The sequence below is a fragment of the Osmerus eperlanus genome, chromosome 21 (genome assembly GCF_963692335.1).
Source record: "Osmerus eperlanus chromosome 21, fOsmEpe2.1, whole genome shotgun sequence".
NCBI lineage: Eukaryota > Metazoa > Chordata > Actinopteri > Osmeriformes > Osmeridae > Osmerus > Osmerus eperlanus.
Window position 1 is genome coordinate 11,194,198 of NC_085038.1, and position 19,707 is coordinate 11,213,904.

Sequence of the window (19,707 nt, forward strand, 5' to 3'; positions counted from 1 at the left end):
TTTGTAAAAGTTACAAAAATGCTTTATTGCAAGTACACGTTGGGTCACGTTCATACACAAAACAAAGGAATCCAAGAAGGATGAGAATGTTGCAGAGTTGCCGCGGTTACAACACCAGACACACGGGCCGATTGGATCATAGTTTGACCACTTTGAGCAGGGTGAAGGGGCGCCCCTGTGTTACACAAGTGCATCGGTTGAAGGAGACAGGAGGATCCACTTATGAGATTGTCTACTCGGATTAGGACAACCCTCTTACTACAGACCTGTTCAGATGTTGAGCTTCAAGTGCACCTGCTCATTAGGGCCGACTTCATCAGAGAACCTCATTGGTATAAAAAAAAAAAAAACGAAATGATCTTCAATGTCAGGTAACGACGGTGGCTAACCATGGGGGCATACTGTACAGAAGGGGGAATGACAGTCAACCTGATGCAGATCTAAAAAAGGTCCAAACTATATTTCATTTAACAGACACACTAGGGGAATTTGTGTCGACCAGTGTCCTCTTTGACCCTTGACACTTGTAGATCAGAGAAGAATACAGGTGAGCTGGATGGCAGAAGCTTCGGTTGGCTGAACCTTTTGAGCCATCCATCCGATCCACGCCAGGTCCTGGGGGGGGGGCGTTCCTACACAGGTTCTTCCTCTGTTCAGGTGAAGAGATGCACTGGGGAGGGGGCGAGGGGGTTGTGCCCAGGACCAAGGGCTTGAGTGGTGGTGGTGGTGGGGGGAGTGGAGGGTTACGAGCCCTGTCCCTCCAGCTCTGAAGCAGGGGTGTCTGGCTCTTCATCGTTGTAGATGTTCTCAGCCTGTATGGAGACAGAGAAGGGGGGGGGGGGGGGTAATATGGAGTGAAAAGGAAGCTGAGAGCAGTCGGAACATGGCTTCCTATGATCGACTTGGACTCTGACGTGGGCCAACGCATCTTCCTCTGCACAGAACGGTGACGTCAGCATTCCCCTTTTTCCAGGATGCAACAGGGCCGCTTACCATCTGCCAAACCTGCATGATGTTGTCCTCGGAGACGGAGCAGATGACCCAGGGCTCGTTGGGGTTCCAGGAGAAGTCGGAGATCTTGGCCGTGTGGCCTCCGTGGATGAACTGGTGGAGGGATACGCAGGTGGGGTGAGCCCAAAGGTCACACAAGTTTGTGGTTGTTACACTTATTCTGGTTCCACCGTTTATGAAGGTTAGTGGTTGGTCTAGGACTAGGTCTAGCACCGTGTGAAGGTCTAGGACTGGGTCTAGCTCTGTGTGAAGGTCTAGGACTGGGTCTAGCACAGTGTGAAGGTCTGGGGTTTTAATTCACTCACCAGAAGTTCTGGCGGTCCGTCCTCTGCATCCTCAGCAGATTGCTCCTCTCCGATTTTACTGTAAAAAGAGAGAGACACACACACACACACACACACACACACACTTTAAGGGACTGCAGTTTGAGATGGTAGGAGGCAGTCGGCAGGGCTGCGAGGAGTGGATGTGTACCTGAGGTCCCACACGTTGAGTCTGCGGTCGGTACCACTGGAGGCCAGAATGGTCTCGTTGTGAGGCGACCATTGCACCTGCATTAAAGGTCAGTAAATCACTGTCAGTGCAATAAACTCCAGACCTCCATCACACACACACACAGCAACAACACGTCTAATGTGAGACGCGGGTTTACTGTTCTGTGAGTATTACCTGGAAGATCTCGTCCTTGTGGGACTCGAAGGAGTGGAGCTTCAGTTTGAGGTTCCTCAGATCCCACAGAGCCACGGTCTGACAGCGGGATGACAGAGGGGAGGAGGGAAGTAGGACGAGAGGAGAGACAGGCTGTTACTACGGCACGTCCGTGTGGAGGCGTGTTCTGTGTGGAGAAGAGAAGCTCCCAACGACACAGACACACGGCAGCAGGTCTAGCGAAGGGGGAGCGGACACTGGAGGTAAGCAGTCTTCCAGAGGGAGGAGAGAGGGAAAGCGCGTGTACCTTGTCGGCCGAGCCAGTGGCCAGGATGAACTCGCTGTAGGGGTTGAAGGACAGGCAGTTGACCTCTGCGGTATGGGCATCCACTGCGTGGCTGGGCTTGGAGGTGTTGTTAGAGCGGGTGTCCCAACTGAGGGAAGGGTGACAGTGGGTGGTGATAAGAGGTTGAGGGGAGGGAGAGTTCACACTGAAATCTAGCTGAGGACAATCAACTTCGGGGAACGGTGCCATCGAGGCCGCAGCTCGGGTGGCTAACGCGACTCACATCATGAGCTTCTGGTCGTCGGCCACCGAGCCAAACAGGGACTCGTGCAGCAGGTGCCAGGACACGTCCTCCACCACAGCCGTGTGGCCCGTGAAGATGGTCTTGGCGTCCACGATCTTGCCCTCCTTGGGCCCCGCCCCGATGTCCCACAGACAGATGGTCTGGAGGAGGGACACACACGTGTAAATGCTCTGGAGTCCATTCATTCATTGCTCTTCTTAGAGGGTATGGTGTTGAGGAGGGCAGGGTAGTGTTAGTATAGAGGAGGGTAGTGTTAGTATAGAGGAGGGCAGGGTAGTGTTAGTATAGAGGAGGGTAGTGTTAGTATAGAGGAGGGCAGGGTAGTGTTAGTATAGAGGAGGGTAGTGTTAGTATAGAGGAGGGCAGGGTAGTGTTAGTATAAAGGAGGGCAGGGTAGTGTTAGTATAGAGGAGGGTAGTGTTAGTATAGAGGCGGGCAGGGTAGTGTTAGTATAAAGGAGGGCAGGGTAGTGTTAGTATAAAGGAGGGCAGGGTAGTGTTAGTATAGAGGCAGGCAGGGTAGTGTTAGTATAGATGAGGGTAGGACAGTGTTAGTAGAGACAGGCAGGGTAGTGTTAGTGTTGGTATAGATGAGGGTAGGACAGTGTTAGTATAGAGGCAGGCAGGGTAGTGTTAGTGTTGGTATAGATGAGGGTAGGACAGTGTTAGTAGAGACAGGCAGGGTAGTGTTAGTGTTGGTATAGATGAGGGTAGGACAGTGTTAGTATAGAGGCAGGCAGGGTAGTGTTAGTGTTGGTATAGATGAGGGTAGGACAGTGTTAGTAGAGACAGGCAGGGTAGTGTTAGTGTTGGTATAGGTGAGGGTAGGACAGTGTTAGTATAGAGGCAGGCAGGGTAGTGTTAGTGTTGGTATAGATGAGGGTAGGACAGTGTTAGTAGAGACAGGCAGGGTAGTGTTAGTGTTGGTATAGATGAGGGTAGGACAGTGTTAGTAGAGACAGGCAGGGTAGTGTTAGTGTTGGTATAGATGAGGGTAGGACAGTGTTAGTAGAGACAGGCAGGGTAGTGTTAGTGTTGGTATAGGTGAGGGTAGGACAGTGTTAGTAGAGACAGGCAGGGTAGTGTTAGTGTTGGTATAGATGAGGGTAGGACAGTGTTAGTAAAGACAGGCAGGGTAGTGTTAGTGTTGGTATGGATGAGGGTAGGACAGTGTTAGTATAGAGGAGATGGGACAGTGTTGCAGGCTGGGCTAAAGACTCACATGGTCGTCAGAGGCGCTGAGCAGGTTGCCACTGAGGTTAGGGTTCCAGGAGAGGCCGTAGCCTTCCTTCTGGTGGCCTCGAAGCCTCAGGTCTGGGCTGCACTCTCCACTGGGGTCTGAGAGAGAGAGACACACACACACACACAGGTCAAACCAACCCATTTGATCGGTTTGGCTGGTGCGTTTGTGTGAACTGCTGTGTTTGTGTGCCTTGGCGGAGAGACCCACCAGGTTTGGAGGGGTGCTTGGTGTAGTCAAACACCAGCACGTCCGAGGTGGGGGTCTTGGTGGCGATGATGCAGGGGTTCTGGGGCATGTAGCGGGCCCGGTTCACCTCGCCCTCGTGGTTGATCTTGATCTCGATCTCTATCTTCCCGCTCACCGAGCCGAAGCCTCCAAACTCTGGGACAGAGACTCTGATCAGCTAGGGTTGACTTTTAGGGGCTAAACGACTTAGTGATTGGACGGTGTTCGGCCCGAATGCAATGATTGGACGGACTACTTGTCTGTCTGTCTGTCTACCTCCTGGCAGTAGTCAGATAGTTTGTGTATTTTGAGGGGGGTGGCTTTGAAGGGAGGGGCTTTGAATCCTTTCAAACTCAAGCCAAAATTGCTATGTTCGCTAAAAAGATCCCGCTTCTAACTACATCCACATACACTACGGCATCAGAACTCTTTCGATCGAGGTACAAGACTTTTTTTTTTTTTACTGGAGATCGTCATTTGAATGTACCCAAAGGCAAACCCTACCACAGTCACCAAATTAAGGTCTGCACAGTCCTCCTACAGGAAGCAAGTCCACCAACCCACACCTACAGACATTTGGTCTACGGCTGATCCAGTCTGCAAGAGCCAGACCACCACCCTTTCAACGTACCTGCTGGAAAGATAGAAAAGACAAAAGACAGAGGTCAGCATCTGGACATCACTAAAAATGACTTTCCTTTTTATTGGGCGCATCTCAACAGTCTCCCGTGGCCTCTTTCCTACTCCACGTATATGTTCAATCATACATTTACACGACATTTACATTTATTTCGTTTGTTTCTTAAAACGTTATTGGAGGAGAAGTCTCTTTCCTCTGAACCCTCTAATGAGGTCTGAGAGGCAGAACAGAAGAGAGGAGGAGAAGCCTTTTGAGACTCAGCCCTGGTTCTCTAAGCCAGTGCTTAGGATGGAGGGGAGACGAGGAAAGCAGGCCACTCTGACCCAGACGAGACACACCCTCCTCCCGGGCCGCCTCTTCTCACCTCCTTTCTCGCTGTCGTAGTGGGAGGCGTCAAACTGGGCGTCGTCGTTGGGCACCTGCACGCTGGCGATGACCAAGTGGTTCTGTTCGTCCGATGTGTGTGTGCCCAGAACCAGCCTGTGGACCGCATAGTCCTTCCCCTCAGGCCTGAGTAGAACCGCAAGTTAAGACATCACAACACAGCAGCTCCAAATGAAAACAAACGACCTGCTTTTTCACTGAGACACTAACATTTTCACAGCACAGTGACTTCACCGCGCCAATCTAAAAACATACCCTTTGTAACTTCTTTATTTACGACTATGCTACTGACTACAAGGTCGTTTTTATGTTTTATTTTTTAAGATTTCTCAATATATACACAACATACACTTCCCACCTCAACAGGGTCATTTTTCATGCAGTCGCAATACAAGAAGCTTCTTGCACATAAAGAGTCCAGAAACACTACTACATGTTGATGATGGGGATGATGATGGAGGAAGAAGAACATACCGGTTGACGTCTGGTAGCCACTGCACCGTGAGACTGGGCCATTCCAGTGCGTGTGTCATGACCAGGTCGTAGAGGAAAGGAGTATTCTTCTTCCAGATCTTGTACTCCTCGTTGATGACCCGTTCCTCCACCGCATCGTCGTACACTGTGAAGTGGGGGGCCTTTGTTGTCAAATAGCAAATTCGCTAAAGCAGATATTTTGCTCTTTATCATAGAGAATCGACATTGGCTGGCTAATAAATACGATCTATGGTTACATTTCGTGAATAACCCTCCAGTTGGCCTCCCAGCTACCCATTACTGGTTAGCACAAGAGTCAAGCTAGCTAGCGAATAGGCTTCGCACGATTTGCTGGAGCGGGAAGCGCTGGCCTGTCTGGTATGCTAACACGCTACGCTAGCAGCTAAGCTAGCTAACTAGCTAACCGGGTGCGCACACAAAGCATGCATGAAAACTGGACCCAAAAAACCGCATGATGGGTACCTTCTTTATCCGCCATGTTCAGGCTTCGGGGGGCGACTTCAAGTGTGTTTCACCCTTACCTTACAATGCCCGAAAGCAAAGAAACGAACTATTCTACGATAATATTCACAATAGTCTGTGGCTAGTAGCTGATTGCATGGATGGCAAACACACTCGTTTCCCTCTTTCTTTTTCTGCGCGCATCCAGGAGCGACAACGCATGCGTCATAACACTGCAGGAGTAGCATTAGAGCTGTATGTTTAAGCTAAGTAGTTATGTACAATTAAACTGATGATCAAACCAGTATTTATTGTTTATGTTTTGGACGGACACATTTTAGCCAGTGCGGCGGTATAAAAATCGCCGCATCGATTTGGAGAAAGAAGATGTGCCATAAATAATTCTTAGAATCGGAGGTTTATTGTAGTCTTTTATCTAGCTAGCTAAAATGGCAGCCCCCATGAACACCGCGGTGTCTGCACCTATGATGAGGTGAGTCAATGTGGTTGTTGTACAATGTTATTGATCGAAGACACGAATTGACTTGACAAGTGAAAGGCCGTCTATGATGTCTTCCCTTCAGCCAAAAACAACGCAAGGCGCTCTTGAAGAAAGAAAGAAGAAGTCGAAAACGCCAGGCGCTGGCTGAAGCTAGGCTCTCTGGTAACGTTACAGAATTTCACCCTGTGTGTTGTTTACATGGTAAACCATATTCATGGTTAGTAGTTGTTGATCAACTTTAGATTCCAGCCGAATGATCTGATACCTCTCACCTAAGGCCAAGGCGATGGAGACCATGCACCAGAGGAAGAGGAAGAGGATAACGACAGAGAGACTGATACAGAAAGGTACATGTATGTTTTAACTCCCTATATATAAATATTGAAGTAACTCCTGGTCTGTAATGTGTGTGTGTGTGTGTTCACAGGCAGCATCGGGAGTGGCTGGAGAGAGAGCTGCTCGCCCAGCAGGAGTTCAGACTGCAGATGGAGAGAGAAGACACAGTGAGGAAGAAACAAGAGGAAGAGGAGGTACTTGACAGCATCCTAATTCACATCCCTCCCTTGACCCCTGTGTAGCTGTACCGGTGGTTCCCCATTCACTTAAAGACACACCATTCGCTGCTTTTGTACACTATTGTTTGAAACCCCTATAACTAAGTTGCCACACGTAAAGGCAATGCTAATCAATTTACTGACGTTTCAAGCCCTTATCAACTTTTGTTCATCAAAATGAATGTGATAGTGACGCACGTGTACACAGGTGCGTCACGTGACGCACGTGTACAGTTGCAACACTGGTCAAAGTGAACGTCCATCAATCCTGTGTCCGTGTGTGCGCGTCTTCCTGCAGAGGAGAATCAAGGAGGAATGGGAGGCAGAGCAGAGGAAGGAGCAGGAGGAGAAGGAGCAGAAACAGCAGCAGAAACAAGACAGAGAGGTGAAACGTATTCCAGGACGCTAAAAAGAAAAACAGACATATCCTCCTCTAAGATCAATGAAGCGTTCCGGATGCCTATGCACATTGGTGAACAGCCAATCAATACATCATACATTTTGATATGCTTCATTATTATACACGGGTATGCACACATCATTATTATGTCAAATGTTAGTGCTGTTCATGTGTTTTCTTGACAGTGTAAGTAGAGTGATTTTGCCTCATGTCAGAAACTCTTCCTTAACTAAGATGTACATGATCAAATCAACCGCACTTCCTTAACTAAGATACACACTGAAAGAATGTCTCACCTGCAAGCACCTGCTGCCCTCAGGAAGACCTTGTATCTTTTGTCGCTGCCACTCCGATTCTTGTTACCAGACCTGGGTCAGTTACTATCTGGAAGTACTTGATTGTGCTTGATTAGTGTCACCCACTGCAATGATGACCAGTCCCGGGAGTGGCGACTGGAATGCGAATCAAATGCACATCAACTCCTTTCAAATGCTATCGCGTGACTGACCCAGGTGTGCTTGTGCCCCTGGGTGTGCCGGTATCGGTTCAGCTCCAGATGATGTCTCTTCTCCCATTTGCCGATGGTCGTCTTCTTAACCATGCAGTGACAGATATCCTGTCTAGGCCTCCCCTCAGCTTCTCACCAGCCCTGTGTGTTTGCACCATTTGTAGGAGGCCGTTCGGACGATGTTGGACCAGGCTGAGAGTCAGGTAGGAGTAACCCGTAGGAGAAACAAGGGGAATCCTAACCACCGCTTATTTACAGGTGGATCCAAATGAATCAAATGTACTTAATGTCAAATTCCAGTGAGGTGATGTGACGGTGTGAATGAGAGATGGCGAGACATGGTAGGACGATATGCCACCAGCTGGCAAGGGACTATGGCTGCTACACTCGCACTGGCGGGAGAGGGACGTCTCTCTCTCTCTCTTGCGCCATCTCTGGAGGCCCTGTGGCTATCACATCACATGACTGAATCCAATGAATGAATCCCCATATATGGGCATTGTAGGAAGCTGCAGAACCATATAAAGGCCCCACTTTTTTAAGGGGGTGTTTATTTATTTATATATATTTTTTTTTTTCCATTGATGTTGATTTGTTTTCTTGCTGTTCAGCTGGCTGCTGGGAACGGGGGTCCTTGGATGAACGCGGAGCCGCCAGACTTTGGGACGGAGAAGGATCGAGACAACTGCCCCTTCTTCATCAAGACCGGAGCGTGCCGCTTCGGGGACAGGTGGGCTCAGAGCAGGCGTGTTCAATCCCGGTCCTCGGGGTCCACTGTCCTGTGTGTTCCAATTGTTTCCCTGCTCCAACACACCTGATTCGGATGAATGGGATGTTATCAAGCTCTGTGGATGCCTGATAACGGCCATTCATTTTGAATCAGGTGGGCTTAAATGGGCTTTCGCCCTGACACTCCTGTTGAGAGTTTCCCCCGGAAAGACTTCCTCTGCTAAAGCTCCTCTGATCATCAGACTTTTTATGCACAGGCATGTTCTCGAGATTCTCAATCCAGCGCCCAATCCCCCCCCCCCCCCCCCCCCCCTCTCATGTCATTGGCTAGATGTTCCCGTAAGCACGTGCACCCAGAGTCCAGCCCAACCCTGTTGGTGCGGGGGATGTTTGTGACGTTTGGATTGGACCAGAGCCGGCGGGATGACTACGACACGGACGCCTGTCTGGAGTACAGCGAGGAGGAAGTGCAGCAGCAGTTCCTGGATTTCTACCAGGATGTACTTCCTGAGTTCAGGACGGCGGGAAAGGTGCTGCAGTTCAAGGTAACCACCCCGCCAACCATGGAGGACGCCCGCTTCCCATCATGCATTTTGATGATCAGGTGAAATGCCATCGTCGTTGGGTCTGTGATGCATGTGACCAGGTTGGGACAGACCGGCAAGCATATTGAGGAGTGTTAGATTAGCCAGCTTCATCTGTTCTAGTTAACTCCCTTCGATCTTTTCTCCTTGCGTTACAAGAGTATAACCAGGAGAAGTAACTTAAACACCTGGAACTACTACTCAAGAATATTTGTCTTTTATAAAAGGAGGTTTTTCCTGGATTCTTATTGTCTCTACTCTCTCTCTTCCCCAACTCCCTCCCTCTCTTCAGGTGAGCTGCAACTATGAGCCACATCTGAGGGGAAACGTTTACGTGCAGTTTGATACGTAAGTGCTCTCTCCTCCTCCTCCTCCTCTCCTCCTCTGGTTCTGTAATAACCCAGTGGTGTGTGTCTCCAGTGAGGAGCAGTGCAGGGAGGCCTTCATGCTGTTCAATGGGAGGTGGTATGCAGGCAAACAACTTCAGTGCGAGTTGTGTCCTGTCACTAGGTGGAAGACAGCCATATGTGGTGAGTGGGCGAGTGGTTTGTGTGTTTTGGCTCTACAGTTGCATGTGTATACGCCTAACCTGTTTGTCTGTCTGTGGACGGGTGTCTCCCAGGCCTGTTCGACAGACAGAAGTGTCCTAAAGGAAAACATTGTAACTTTCTGCACGTGTTCCGGAACCCTGGCAACGAGTTCTGGGAGGCGGACCGCGACCTTCACATGTCTCCTGACCGGGGCGGGGGCTTCAGCGGCCGCTGGTCTGAGAGGCGAGGCCGCGACTGGGATCACTCCTGGAGGAGCAGCGTGCCCAGGTCGGAGAGATCTCACAGGGGGAGGGAGAGGAGGAGCAGGAGCAGAGAGAGAGGGGGGGGGGGGGGATAGGAGGGCGAGTGAGAGGGGAAGTGAGAGGAGGAGCAGAGAGAGGGGGAGGGAGGGGAGGAGCAGGAGCAGAGAGAGAGGGAGTGAGAGGAGGAGCAGAGAGAGGGGGAGGGAGGGGAGGAGCAGAGAGAGGGGAAGTGAGAGGCGGAGCAGGAGCAGAGAGAGAGAACGGGGGGGTGGGATGGAGAGAAGGAGCAGGGATAGGAACGGGAGCAGAGAGAGGGGAAGTGAGAGGCGGAGCAGGAGCAGAGAGAGAGAACGGGGGGGTGGGATGGAGAGAAGGAGCAGGGATAGGAACGGGAGCAGAGAGAGGGCGAGAGAGAGGAGGAGCAGGGAGAAGAGGAGCCGAAGCAGAGAAAGGAGGAGCAGGAGTAGAGAGAGCAGTAGCCTAGGCATAGAGAAGAGAAGCAGGAGGGAGGGAACAAGGAGCCCTGAGAAACCGATCGTGGGAGACGCGACGCCGGATGACATCATCACCCCGCGCCAGCACAAACACTCCAAGAAGAGCAAGAAGAGTAAAAAGAAGAAACACAAGAAGAAGAAGAAGAAGAGTCTGTTGCCTGGAGACTCGTCCGGAGATTCGGGGAAGGAGTCCGGGGATGACGAAGATGCACCGGAGGTGGTTCTGATTCCAGGAGACCTGGGTTCTAAACCCACTAATCACACAGGAACTGAGGAGACTGAAGCTGCAGGAGAAGAGGCTGTCTCTCCAGACCCACCAGACCCGCCTCTGGAGACACACAGCGTGCTTAGCCCCACCCCTAGAGACCCAGAGCCAATCAGCTACCCCCTTGAAGACCCACAGCCAGCCAACCCCCCCCTCAAAACTTCTAGCCCCGCCCCTGTAGAGACCGAGACCACACCCTTCTCTGCATGTGCTGAAGATACATCCGTACCTCCCCTCAGTGGAGTAGAGCTCATCTAATCACTGATTGGACTGACAGCATCCGTAGACAGGAAGTATGGCACTATTGGACAAGGATTGTTACATCCATAATTGCTGGGTTGTCATGTGATAATTGTGTACATGAGTGTAAATAAAAGTTGTTGTTTTTTTACAAAAATACCAGTGTTGATATGTTTTAAGGGTGCAGGAATCATGTTGGATTTATCTAACTATATTACAGCTGGTATTTACACTTTTGATGGTACATAAATCAACTAAGAAAACCACCCACTTTGTCTTTGAAATACAAATGGAGCTACAAGCACTTTGTTCTGTTACATTTATTCTCACAATAACGAAGTGTTCTGAGGGACCCAGGGGGTTGGTATAGATAGGATGACGGATAGGCAGTAGGCAGACAAACATATGTTGGCAGTGGATAATACAAGAAATCTGTAGAATACTAGTTTGATTGGTCTGAAACACAGAATAGTTGTAACAGTATGCACTGCAACACAAATCCAAGCTTCGGTCCATCATACAGATAACAGACAGCCTGCCCATCAATACCAGACCAGCAAAGTTTTGTAAACAAGTCAATAAAAAGGACATTTTGGTATGAACTTAGGCAGGTTAAGAGGTGCACCTTGTTTGTGAATGTTAGTTCCACCTAAAGACAGGCATGATAGAACAGTTGAAATGCTTTTTAGGACAGTGTCCCTTTTAACTACATCACTATTAGATCTCTTCCCTTCAGGACCTGACTGATCCAGTGTTCACAGTGTTCTTTGGTCAAACCATGATGTCTCGTTCTTGTCCCCAAAAACAGTAATCATTTCTAATAATCCCTTCTCACTAAAATACGAAATTCGGACCTATTTTAATACTAAACATCTGGAGAAGTATTTATTACTCGTATCTCTAGACAGAACTACTTGAATGGGATTCTTCTGTTACGTATTTCGATCAGAAACAGCCTGCGACATTTCCAGAAGGGTCTAGTGATGGTGTCATGGTCGATCTTAACACACAGACAACACACACACACACACCCATCCACACACCCACTAGACCCCAAAGCCTGGCGTCGTTGTTTTTGCACTGCTGTTTCCATGGAGACACAATCATTATTGTTGAACACAACATGGAGAGTCAGAGAATGTCAACGAGGGTGCTGGAGAAGAGTGTACGGGTAGTAAACACACACACACAAAAACTGTTGGCACAACATCTTAGCGAAATAAGAGAACAGGCAACATATATAGACCACAGATACAGAAGGGAAGGGGGGTTGGGGGGGTGATGGATACGAAGGCTAGCCCTGGGTCTATGTCAGTCCAATCTCCTCCAGGACGCTTCGCGGAGCCTCGGCTTCCTAGAGAGAGACAGCAGAGGCAGAACAGGTGAGGCAGAACAGGCGAGGCAGAACAGGTGAGGCAGAACACAGGGCCAGCACACGCCTCAGCCGTAGTCTGCTGCAGCAAAAACACACCAAGCACGGTTTGGCTCAACACTCAGAATGCTATGCGAGAATAGTACTAGGAAGGAATGAATAATAGAATACTACTGTAGTAAATCAATCGTTTCCCCAAAGAAAGGGGCTTATAGTTGCTCTATTCGGAATTTTACTGGTTTCTTTGCCATACCTCAGATCGAGCCAGTAAACTCATTGGTTTACTTAATAATGTGACTTGACAGTAACTGTGGTGCGTTTGATTTGCATCCAAGCGTGCGCTTCGGAGACAGATTTACTTCTTTCATGGCATGCTCCAAGTACTCAACAGTGTCAGCATATACCGTGTCAGCATATAGTCCCATGTGACTCATGTCAAAGTGAGTAGCGAACAAAGAGTGTGTGTACATAGGCAGGCTAAGCCACAGTGCAGTCTTTAGAGGAGGGGGAAACCGACAGTCACGGTGCGGGTGTCTGATGAAGATGAAGGACTCTTCCACGCTCCTCCCTAGCTCAAAGCCACGCCACAAACGAATCCTCGGACACGCTAAATACCCTCAATGTAGAAGTGCACAGCGAGCGTCGGGTGTCGGGAGTCATTCTTAACTTCTTGGCCTCTTGGCTTAAGAGAACGATCCGACCGTGACATGGACATGGCATAGCATTCAAATGGGACAACGACAACACTTACTTTGGCATCCTAGCAAGGTTAAGCACAAGGGAAAGAAAAGCACTGTTTGAATACAATAGTGTTCAATAGAGTTTAGAGTGTATGTTCTAAGCAATACAGAGGTGAGGATAGGCTGACAGTCTGTTTCTGAACACTAGGCCAGTCTGTTGTACGTATGATATCACTGCTACTCATGACAGTGGAAAACTGGATGTGGAGGGAGCCAATGAGAGGTCAGCATGCCTCGGCCAGCCAATCGAGTGCCGTTTTCTCTAGTCTAGACTGAGCACTCTGGCAGTGACACAGTCTGGTCTTTACAGAGTTAGAAAAAACGGATTGTATGAACCCAGTTCGCACAATGGCTGTCTAGCTGTACAAACAAGGCTACGGCTTAAACTGTAGTGTTCCCTGCAAGCCAGCCTAGATTTAACTAAATATTTCCAACACCAGCTTCTCCTTCCTGGGTTTTGGAGAAGAGAGAGCTGGGGCAGTTTCCCTGGGAGTAGATAGACCAGGGCAGCTAGACTAGGGCAGAGAGACTGGGGCAGACGGACTGGGGCAGTTAGTCAGGGGCAGTTAGGTGGGGTAGATCCCGACCCCCTACCTCCTGCAGCAGGTCGGCCTGCTCGATGGCCTTCAGCACGTTCTTCTTGGAGGTCTCCTGGGCCTCCCCCCCGAGCAGGAACTCATCCAGGATGAAGTAGGCCTTCTCAAAGTTGAAGATGATGTCCAGCTCACACACCTGTGAAGGAGGGTTTGGGTGGGAGGAGAGAGGGGGGGGGAGGGGTGAGAGGTTATCCTTTGAATAAACCCCAACAGTCGCACAGAGGAAAATGCTGACCCACTGTGATACTAAGTGTTTTGATTATATTTACATTTCACTCAAAGCGACATACAAAAGGTGCATAGAGAATGTACAGCAGAATATGAATATCAAGGATCAGAAGTGCCCAGTTCTAACAGTATTCCGCGGTCTGAGTCAAGAAACGGTCTGTATTTACAAGGCACAGTGCGAAGTCACCACATCTCAGCTACCCGGCGCAGTGCAACATTGATAATCTCAACTACAGTGCAACAATAGCAAGGCTACTGATGAGGCGTGAGGCAAAATCATTCAAGTCCAGTCATTCAAGGCTTCCCAGAGGGCAGAAACTGACTGAGGTGTAAACATGGGAGGACTCACGCTGCCAAAGTACTTGTCCAGCAGCTCCACATATCTATGAATGATCTCCAGGGTGATCAACTCGTTGTCCTGGTCCTCCACAGCACAGCAGAAGTAAAGGCTGGCGTACCTGCAACACAGGGAGGGCGGAGGGGGAGGAGTTAGACGGAGGACAAGGCGGTCGGAGGGAAAGGGGAGAACGAGTCCAACTGAGAGAGAAAAAAGGGGGAGATCCGGGAGTGAGACTATCGGCCTCCTCGTGTACATGCATCAACCGGGCCTGACCCCAACCCTGACCTCTTGTAGACGATCTTTAGGTCCCTCCACTCCAGGAAGCTGCACATCTTGGGCTTCCTGGCCAGGATTGTCTGGACCAGGTCTCTGGAGATCTTCTTCCTCTCCTTGTCCGACAGAGGAACATACCACTTCTGCAGACGCAGCTTCCCCTGTCGGCTGAACAGCAGCATAAACTGCATCTGGGAGCGGGAACGGTGGGAGGACGGGGAGAGGATGTGAGAGAGGATGAGAGGGTGAATGTAGGAGAGGGAGAGGATGTGCGAGGTGAAGAAATGAGGAACAGAAGGCCAGAGAAGTGATATAAAAGGAGGAAGCGCATTCACAAAGGATGGGTGTGGAGAAAGTAAGGGAGGAAGAGTAACCGAATAAGAGACAGGCAGAGATGCAGAAGGACGTGGGTGGGGTAATGCCAGTTTCTTAATCCAACAATGACTGGTGTACGAAGTTCGCATGTTGGCATACGAATCACCTGTTCCAGTTACAAACTTCACGGTTGTTTGATTGCCCGTCCTTTAGTCTACAATCAACCTTCACATCTGCACGGCCGCTAACATGTTTAATTCATTGAAGGCAATAATGTGAAACTGACTCAGGAAGCAGTGTGTTCATATTTTTCGCAGTTTCATCTTGATGTGAGAATACATCGAATCTTAGGTAGAATGTAACACTTATAAAAACACACAGGATGCAAACACTTTCAATAATGGCTCGGGGACATCATCGCCAGCGCGTACGGCGCTTTTCTTTGCAGCCAGACATTCACCGATTTATCACTATTCAAACAATGCTTCGGGAATCTTACCTTGTAGATTTTCTGCGAATCCACACACTAGAATAGTGGTTGTTTATATCCAATTTAGAAAGTGTTTTTTTTAACAGCTCGCCCTTTCGTCGCACACTTGTGTACGTGTGAGTGGATGTGAGGGGAACGAATGATGTAGTTAGTCGCTTTGCCATTGGTCGAAAGGTTTACTGTCAGGGACTCTGATAGGCGGAGAAATTCCGTTATTCCATCCTTTATTTACGGCGAGGGGAGAATGTCAATGGGAGTCTTGGCGATGGCAGAAACACAACATTTCTGAATTGATTCCAGTTCAAGTTTGTTCGTTTTTTTGTCATAAAAACGGACATACACAGAGCAAAACAAAAGATTTCCTGGCTTTCACCGATGATAAAAGGTGTTATAGCTAAATTAGATCAAATCTTAATTAAAAAATGTAGGACACGAGAAATAAGTCATCCGTTAGTTGAAAAAAGTGAGTTTGACTAGTGTATTGAATAGTGTAGGCCTACGATATTCGTCATTATTTTTAGCGTTCATACGTTTAGTGCCCCTATAGGCCAAAGTACGCAATGTTACAATGAAGCATGCATCGGCTACATTGACCCCTTATCAATCAGAATAACTAAAAAAGCATGCTTCAAAATGCGGCTACATTGACCCCTTATCAATCAGAATAACTAAAAAAGCATGCTTCAAAATGCTACCGGATGTTGTAGGACATTCTGGTATGTGTTGCGTACTGTGATAGATATGTCACTATTTGTTTTCTGGCATACTAAATGGCAGTTATGTGGTAATATGGGTATTGGACCGCAACAGAGCGCGGTAATAGCATCACTTCCGCAATGGAAGACCTTCAACGGTAGTTTGCATCACATCTCGCTATCACTCTGCAAGTGCAAAACAACAATACGAGCCTCCAAGGAACCCGGATTTGCAGGGGTAGTGCTCAGTGGCTGGTTTGGCTCAGCTGGGACGAAGCTCTAAACAGGGATGTTACTTGCTAGTCAAGCTAGCATTAGCTGATTGCAGTTGAAATGATGGATTCCCAAACGGTAGGCTATGTTCCAAAAAAACATCGAGATAGGCTTGCTACTAGCTACACTATGTGTACAGTGGATTGTAGAATTATGCAACTCCCATGTTGCTGTTACTGAAACGCGCAGCTGGTGTGACAGATGTACAGACTCTTAAGTGCACTACTGTTCAGGTTGCTTCCCAGGTAACCAGCCGCTAAGACGATGCGAAGTCGCAGTAACTCGGGGGTGAGGCTTGACGTGTTCGCCAGGCTCGTCCAAGAGACTATACTATGTCACCAGGTAAGATATATTATGGCTAGTCTGCTATCGGAGCTGTAATGCAGGGAATTGTAGCTCTAAGTGTGCCGTTTTTCTATATTCGAGTCGTTTATGAAGTATTGTCTGGTCTGCTCACTTTGAACGAGGGTTGGTCATTTCAATGAAAGGAACAACCTGTTCTGCACGTATAAGCTTTAAAAACAACAAAGCTTGAACGAAGGTCAAATGCCTGAAGCTGAACTGTCTTATCTACTCTGCTGGAATCTAGGCACTTCTACTGCAACAAGTGGTTATGTAAACGTGCCTTTGGTGTATGTGTGGGGGATATATCACTGTAATTGTGTGTGTCTGTGTTTTTGTGACTGTCTTTCTGTGTGTGTGTGTGTGTGTGTGTGTGTGTGTGTATCCTGTAGAACCCGGTGACAGGCCTGCTGCCTGCCAGTGCCCAGCAGAAGGATGCCTGGGTGAGGGACAATGTCTACAGCATCCTGTCTGTGTGGGGCCTGGGCATGGCCTACAGGAAGAACGCAGACAGGGATGAAGACAAGGCCAAGGCCTACGAGCTGGAGCAGGTGAGCCTTCAGAAGCCTGGGGCTGGAGTAGAGGGTTAGGACAGAGTATTATGGGCTGTTAGACTGTGAAGGAAAGGAAATGTCGCTGGATGTGGGGACTGGAGCTGGGACGAGGGGTGCGAAAGGAGGCTCAGGTGGGCGTATTTGGACAGGGGAGAGAGTATGGTCGGTGTTCTGATGACTCACTCACTGTGTTGTCTCTCCAGAGTGTGGTCAAGCTGATGCAAGGGCTCTTACAGTGTATGATGAGACAGGTAGGAAAGACGCCTAATTATCATCATGGTCATTGTCAGCTGCTGCTGTTATTATGGCTTGCTGTAAACACCCTACCTTGAATGTTGGGCCTTAAAAGTGTGCGTATGTTCCTTGTTACGCGTGTGTGTGCGTGCGCTTGTTTGGGTGTAGGTGGTGAAGGTAGAGAAGTTCAAGCAGACCCAGAGCACCAGGGATTGCCTTCACGCCAAATACCACACTCCCACTGGTGCCACGGTGGTCGGGGACGACCAGTGGGGTCATCTGCAGGTGGATGCCACCTCCCTCTACCTGCTGGTGCTGGCTCAAATGACAGCTTCAGGTGTGTGTGTGTGTCTCTGAGATAGAGAACGCTTGTAAATGTGTGTGTGTGTGTGTATGCCCGTCAATATGTGCCTGCAAGCATGCAATAATGTGTGTGAGGGGGTGCATGCTAATACCTGTGCTTTGGGCCAGGTCTGCACATCATCTCCAATCTGGATGAGGTGGCTTTCATCCAGAACCTGGTGTTTTACATAGAGGCAGCGTACAAAGTGGCGGTAAGGGAAGCTCCTCATTAAACCTGGTCTCTCTGATGTTGACCGAAAAGAATACCATCATTTTGTGTGTGTGTGTGCGTGTGTGTGTAGGACTTTGGGATGTGGGAGAGAGGGGACAAGACCAACCAGGGCATCCCTGAACTAAACGGCAGCTCCGTGGGCATGGCTAAGGTACTAGAGCACAGAGGTCACACAGCGGGTCAAATAAAGGTCACAGGAAGTTGACACAGAGGCACCGAGTCTCCCATATGAACCCCTTCTCCCCCCTTCCCTCTCCCCTGCCTTGTGTTACCCGGACCCAGGCTGCTCTGGAGGCCATCGATGAGCTGGACCTGTTTGGAGCTCAGGGAGGACCCAAGTCTGTCATCCACGTGCTGCCTGATGAGGTGGAGCACTGTCAGGTGCGCACGTTACCCTCGAAAGGTACACACCCTGTCATGACCGATCTGGCTGTCATGCTAATGCTGTGCGTGTATGCTCTCTGTGTCTGTGTGTCCAGTCTATCCTGTGCTCCATGCTGCCCAGAGCCTCCACCTCTAAGGAGATCGACGCAGGCCTGCTTTCGATCATCTCCTTCCCTGCCTTCGCCGTGGAAGACGCTGAGCTGGTCAGCATCACCAAGAACGAGATCATCTCCAAGCTGCAGGTAAGGGCTAGCTGGGTACGCCTGGCACACACACGCGCACGCACACACATACACACACTGACCTTCGCTCTGTCCTGCAGGGTCGCTACGGCTGCTGTCGCTTCATCAGAGATGGGTACAGATGTCCTAGAGAGGTACATTTCCTCCCTACTCCTACTTCCTGTTGACCTTTTTCTACTTCCTGTGCACAAGTCCTGCTCCTCCTCTCGACCTTCTGGATACATTTCCTAATCCTTCTCTGTACTTCCTACATATGACTCTGTGTCATACGGTTAGTGTGCTATGTGAGACTAGACCTTAAAGGAACATAGATTATTTTAGTCCGAAGATTCACTTCAGTGTGTGTGTTTCTGACTGTCAGGACCCGAACCGCCTCCACTACGACCCGGCTGAGTTGAAGCTGTTTGAGAACATTGAGTGTGAGTGGCCCGTGTTCTGGACCTACCTGCTTCTGGATGGCCTCTTCACTGGAGACCAAGTACAGGTGCGTGGTGCTGGAGGACTGGAAAGAGGTGCGTGTGTGTGTGTGTGTGTGGGAGTACTGTAGATGTGTGTGTCCTGAGGAAGGGTTGGTGTGTGTGCTTGAGGGATCAGGCTGGTGCTGTTTCAACATACGTCTAGGCTAAGTGTGTGTGTGTGTGTGTGTACAGGTGCAGGAGTACAGGGAGGCTCTGGAGGGGGTTCTGATCCGTGGGAGGAACGGTATCCGACTGGTACCAGAGCTCTACGCTGTCCCACCTGATAAGGTCATAGAAGCCTCTCCTCTCCTGATGATGATGATGATGATGATGATGGTGTGTGTCCTGGTGATGATGGTGTGTGTTTTGTCCAGATGGAGGAGGAGTGCAGTAACCCTCACTCAGTGGAGCGGGTGGCCAAGGGCCAGCTTCCTCACATGTGGGGCCAGAGCCTGTACATAGTGGGGTGTCTACTGTCCGAGGTAGGAACCACACACACTCACTCTCTCTCTCTCTCTCTCTCTCTCCTCTTGCTCTCGCTGTCTCTATCTGTCACTCTCTCTCTCTATCGCTCTCTCTCTCTCACTCACTCTTTTTCTTGTGTCTTCCTTCTCCCCTGTGTGTCTGTGTGCTACCAGGGGTTTCTCGCTCCCGGAGAGATAGACCCTCTCAACAGGAGGTTCTCCGCCAACTTCAAACCAGACGTGGTGGTGCAAGGTTGGTAGTACGTGTTAGAACGTGGCTCCCCGTTCTCAATGTTCTCAATGTTAACCCTGAGAGATTTGGTAAGTTGGAATGAATGAGCTCTCCTCTGTGTGTGTGTGTGTGTGTGTGTGTGTGTGTGTGTGTCAG

General features: G+C 49.5%; 4 protein-coding genes across 7 annotated transcripts in view; 2 read left to right on the plus strand and 2 right to left on the minus strand.

Annotated features, from left to right (window-relative positions):
- rbb4l (retinoblastoma binding protein 4, like) lies at positions 1 to 5,859 on the minus strand. Of its 4 annotated transcripts, none has more exons than XM_062446544.1 (12): positions 5,698 to 5,859; positions 5,215 to 5,359; positions 4,721 to 4,866; positions 3,699 to 3,872; positions 3,471 to 3,586; positions 2,229 to 2,389; positions 1,967 to 2,093; positions 1,681 to 1,758; positions 1,486 to 1,565; positions 1,317 to 1,374; positions 994 to 1,104; positions 1 to 812 (listed from the first exon to the last, which is right to left on the minus strand). In XM_062446544.1, the coding sequence occupies exons 1-12, from the start codon at positions 5,711 to 5,713 to the stop codon at positions 744 to 746; spliced, it is 1,281 nt and encodes a 426-aa protein (XP_062302528.1). In that variant the 5' UTR covers positions 5,714 to 5,859; the 3' UTR covers positions 1 to 743. The 4 variants fall into 4 exon arrangements, with proteins under 4 accessions (XP_062302528.1, XP_062302529.1, XP_062302527.1 ...); XM_062446545.1 differs by having other exon boundaries at positions 1,486 to 1,562; positions 5,698 to 5,858; XM_062446543.1 differs by having other exon boundaries at positions 1,486 to 1,562; positions 3,699 to 3,875; positions 5,698 to 5,858.
- A 67-nt stretch (positions 5,860 to 5,926) lies between these two features.
- On the plus strand, positions 5,927 to 10,894 carry zrsr2 (zinc finger (CCCH type), RNA-binding motif and serine/arginine rich 2). The gene is made up of 12 exons (XM_062446547.1): positions 5,927 to 6,169; positions 6,261 to 6,340; positions 6,456 to 6,525; positions 6,606 to 6,708; positions 7,031 to 7,117; positions 7,805 to 7,843; positions 8,252 to 8,370; positions 8,701 to 8,914; positions 9,246 to 9,301; positions 9,374 to 9,483; positions 9,576 to 9,731; positions 9,817 to 10,894. The coding sequence occupies exons 1-12, from the start codon at positions 6,126 to 6,128 to the stop codon at positions 10,761 to 10,763; spliced, it is 2,025 nt and encodes a 674-aa protein (XP_062302531.1). The 5' UTR covers positions 5,927 to 6,125; the 3' UTR covers positions 10,764 to 10,894.
- A 156-nt stretch (positions 10,895 to 11,050) lies between these two features.
- Positions 11,051 to 15,265, minus strand: ap1s2 (adaptor related protein complex 1 subunit sigma 2). Its single transcript, XM_062446988.1, has 5 exons — positions 15,109 to 15,265; positions 14,307 to 14,485; positions 14,031 to 14,139; positions 13,452 to 13,589; positions 11,051 to 12,099 (listed from the first exon to the last, which is right to left on the minus strand). Exons 2-5 carry the CDS (start codon positions 14,483 to 14,485, stop codon positions 12,052 to 12,054), a joined length of 474 nt encoding a protein of 157 aa, XP_062302972.1. The 5' UTR covers positions 15,109 to 15,265; the 3' UTR covers positions 11,051 to 12,051.
- Positions 15,266 to 15,849: 584 nt separating this feature from the next.
- The window catches only part of phka2 (phosphorylase kinase, alpha 2 (liver)), an 11,761-nt gene continuing 7,903 nt past the window's right edge, over positions 15,850 to 19,707 (plus strand). Inside the window, 14 exon segments of the mRNA XM_062446971.1 lie at positions 15,850 to 16,145; positions 16,301 to 16,409; positions 16,802 to 16,960; positions 17,167 to 17,214; positions 17,366 to 17,534; positions 17,669 to 17,751; positions 17,842 to 17,922; positions 18,054 to 18,152; positions 18,251 to 18,397; positions 18,478 to 18,531; positions 18,759 to 18,881; positions 19,048 to 19,143; positions 19,230 to 19,337; positions 19,494 to 19,572. Coding sequence (XP_062302955.1) covers positions 16,332 to 16,409; positions 16,802 to 16,960; positions 17,167 to 17,214; positions 17,366 to 17,534; positions 17,669 to 17,751; positions 17,842 to 17,922; positions 18,054 to 18,152; positions 18,251 to 18,397; positions 18,478 to 18,531; positions 18,759 to 18,881; positions 19,048 to 19,143; positions 19,230 to 19,337; positions 19,494 to 19,572 — 1,324 coding nt within the window. The 5' untranslated portion in view covers positions 15,850 to 16,145; positions 16,301 to 16,331.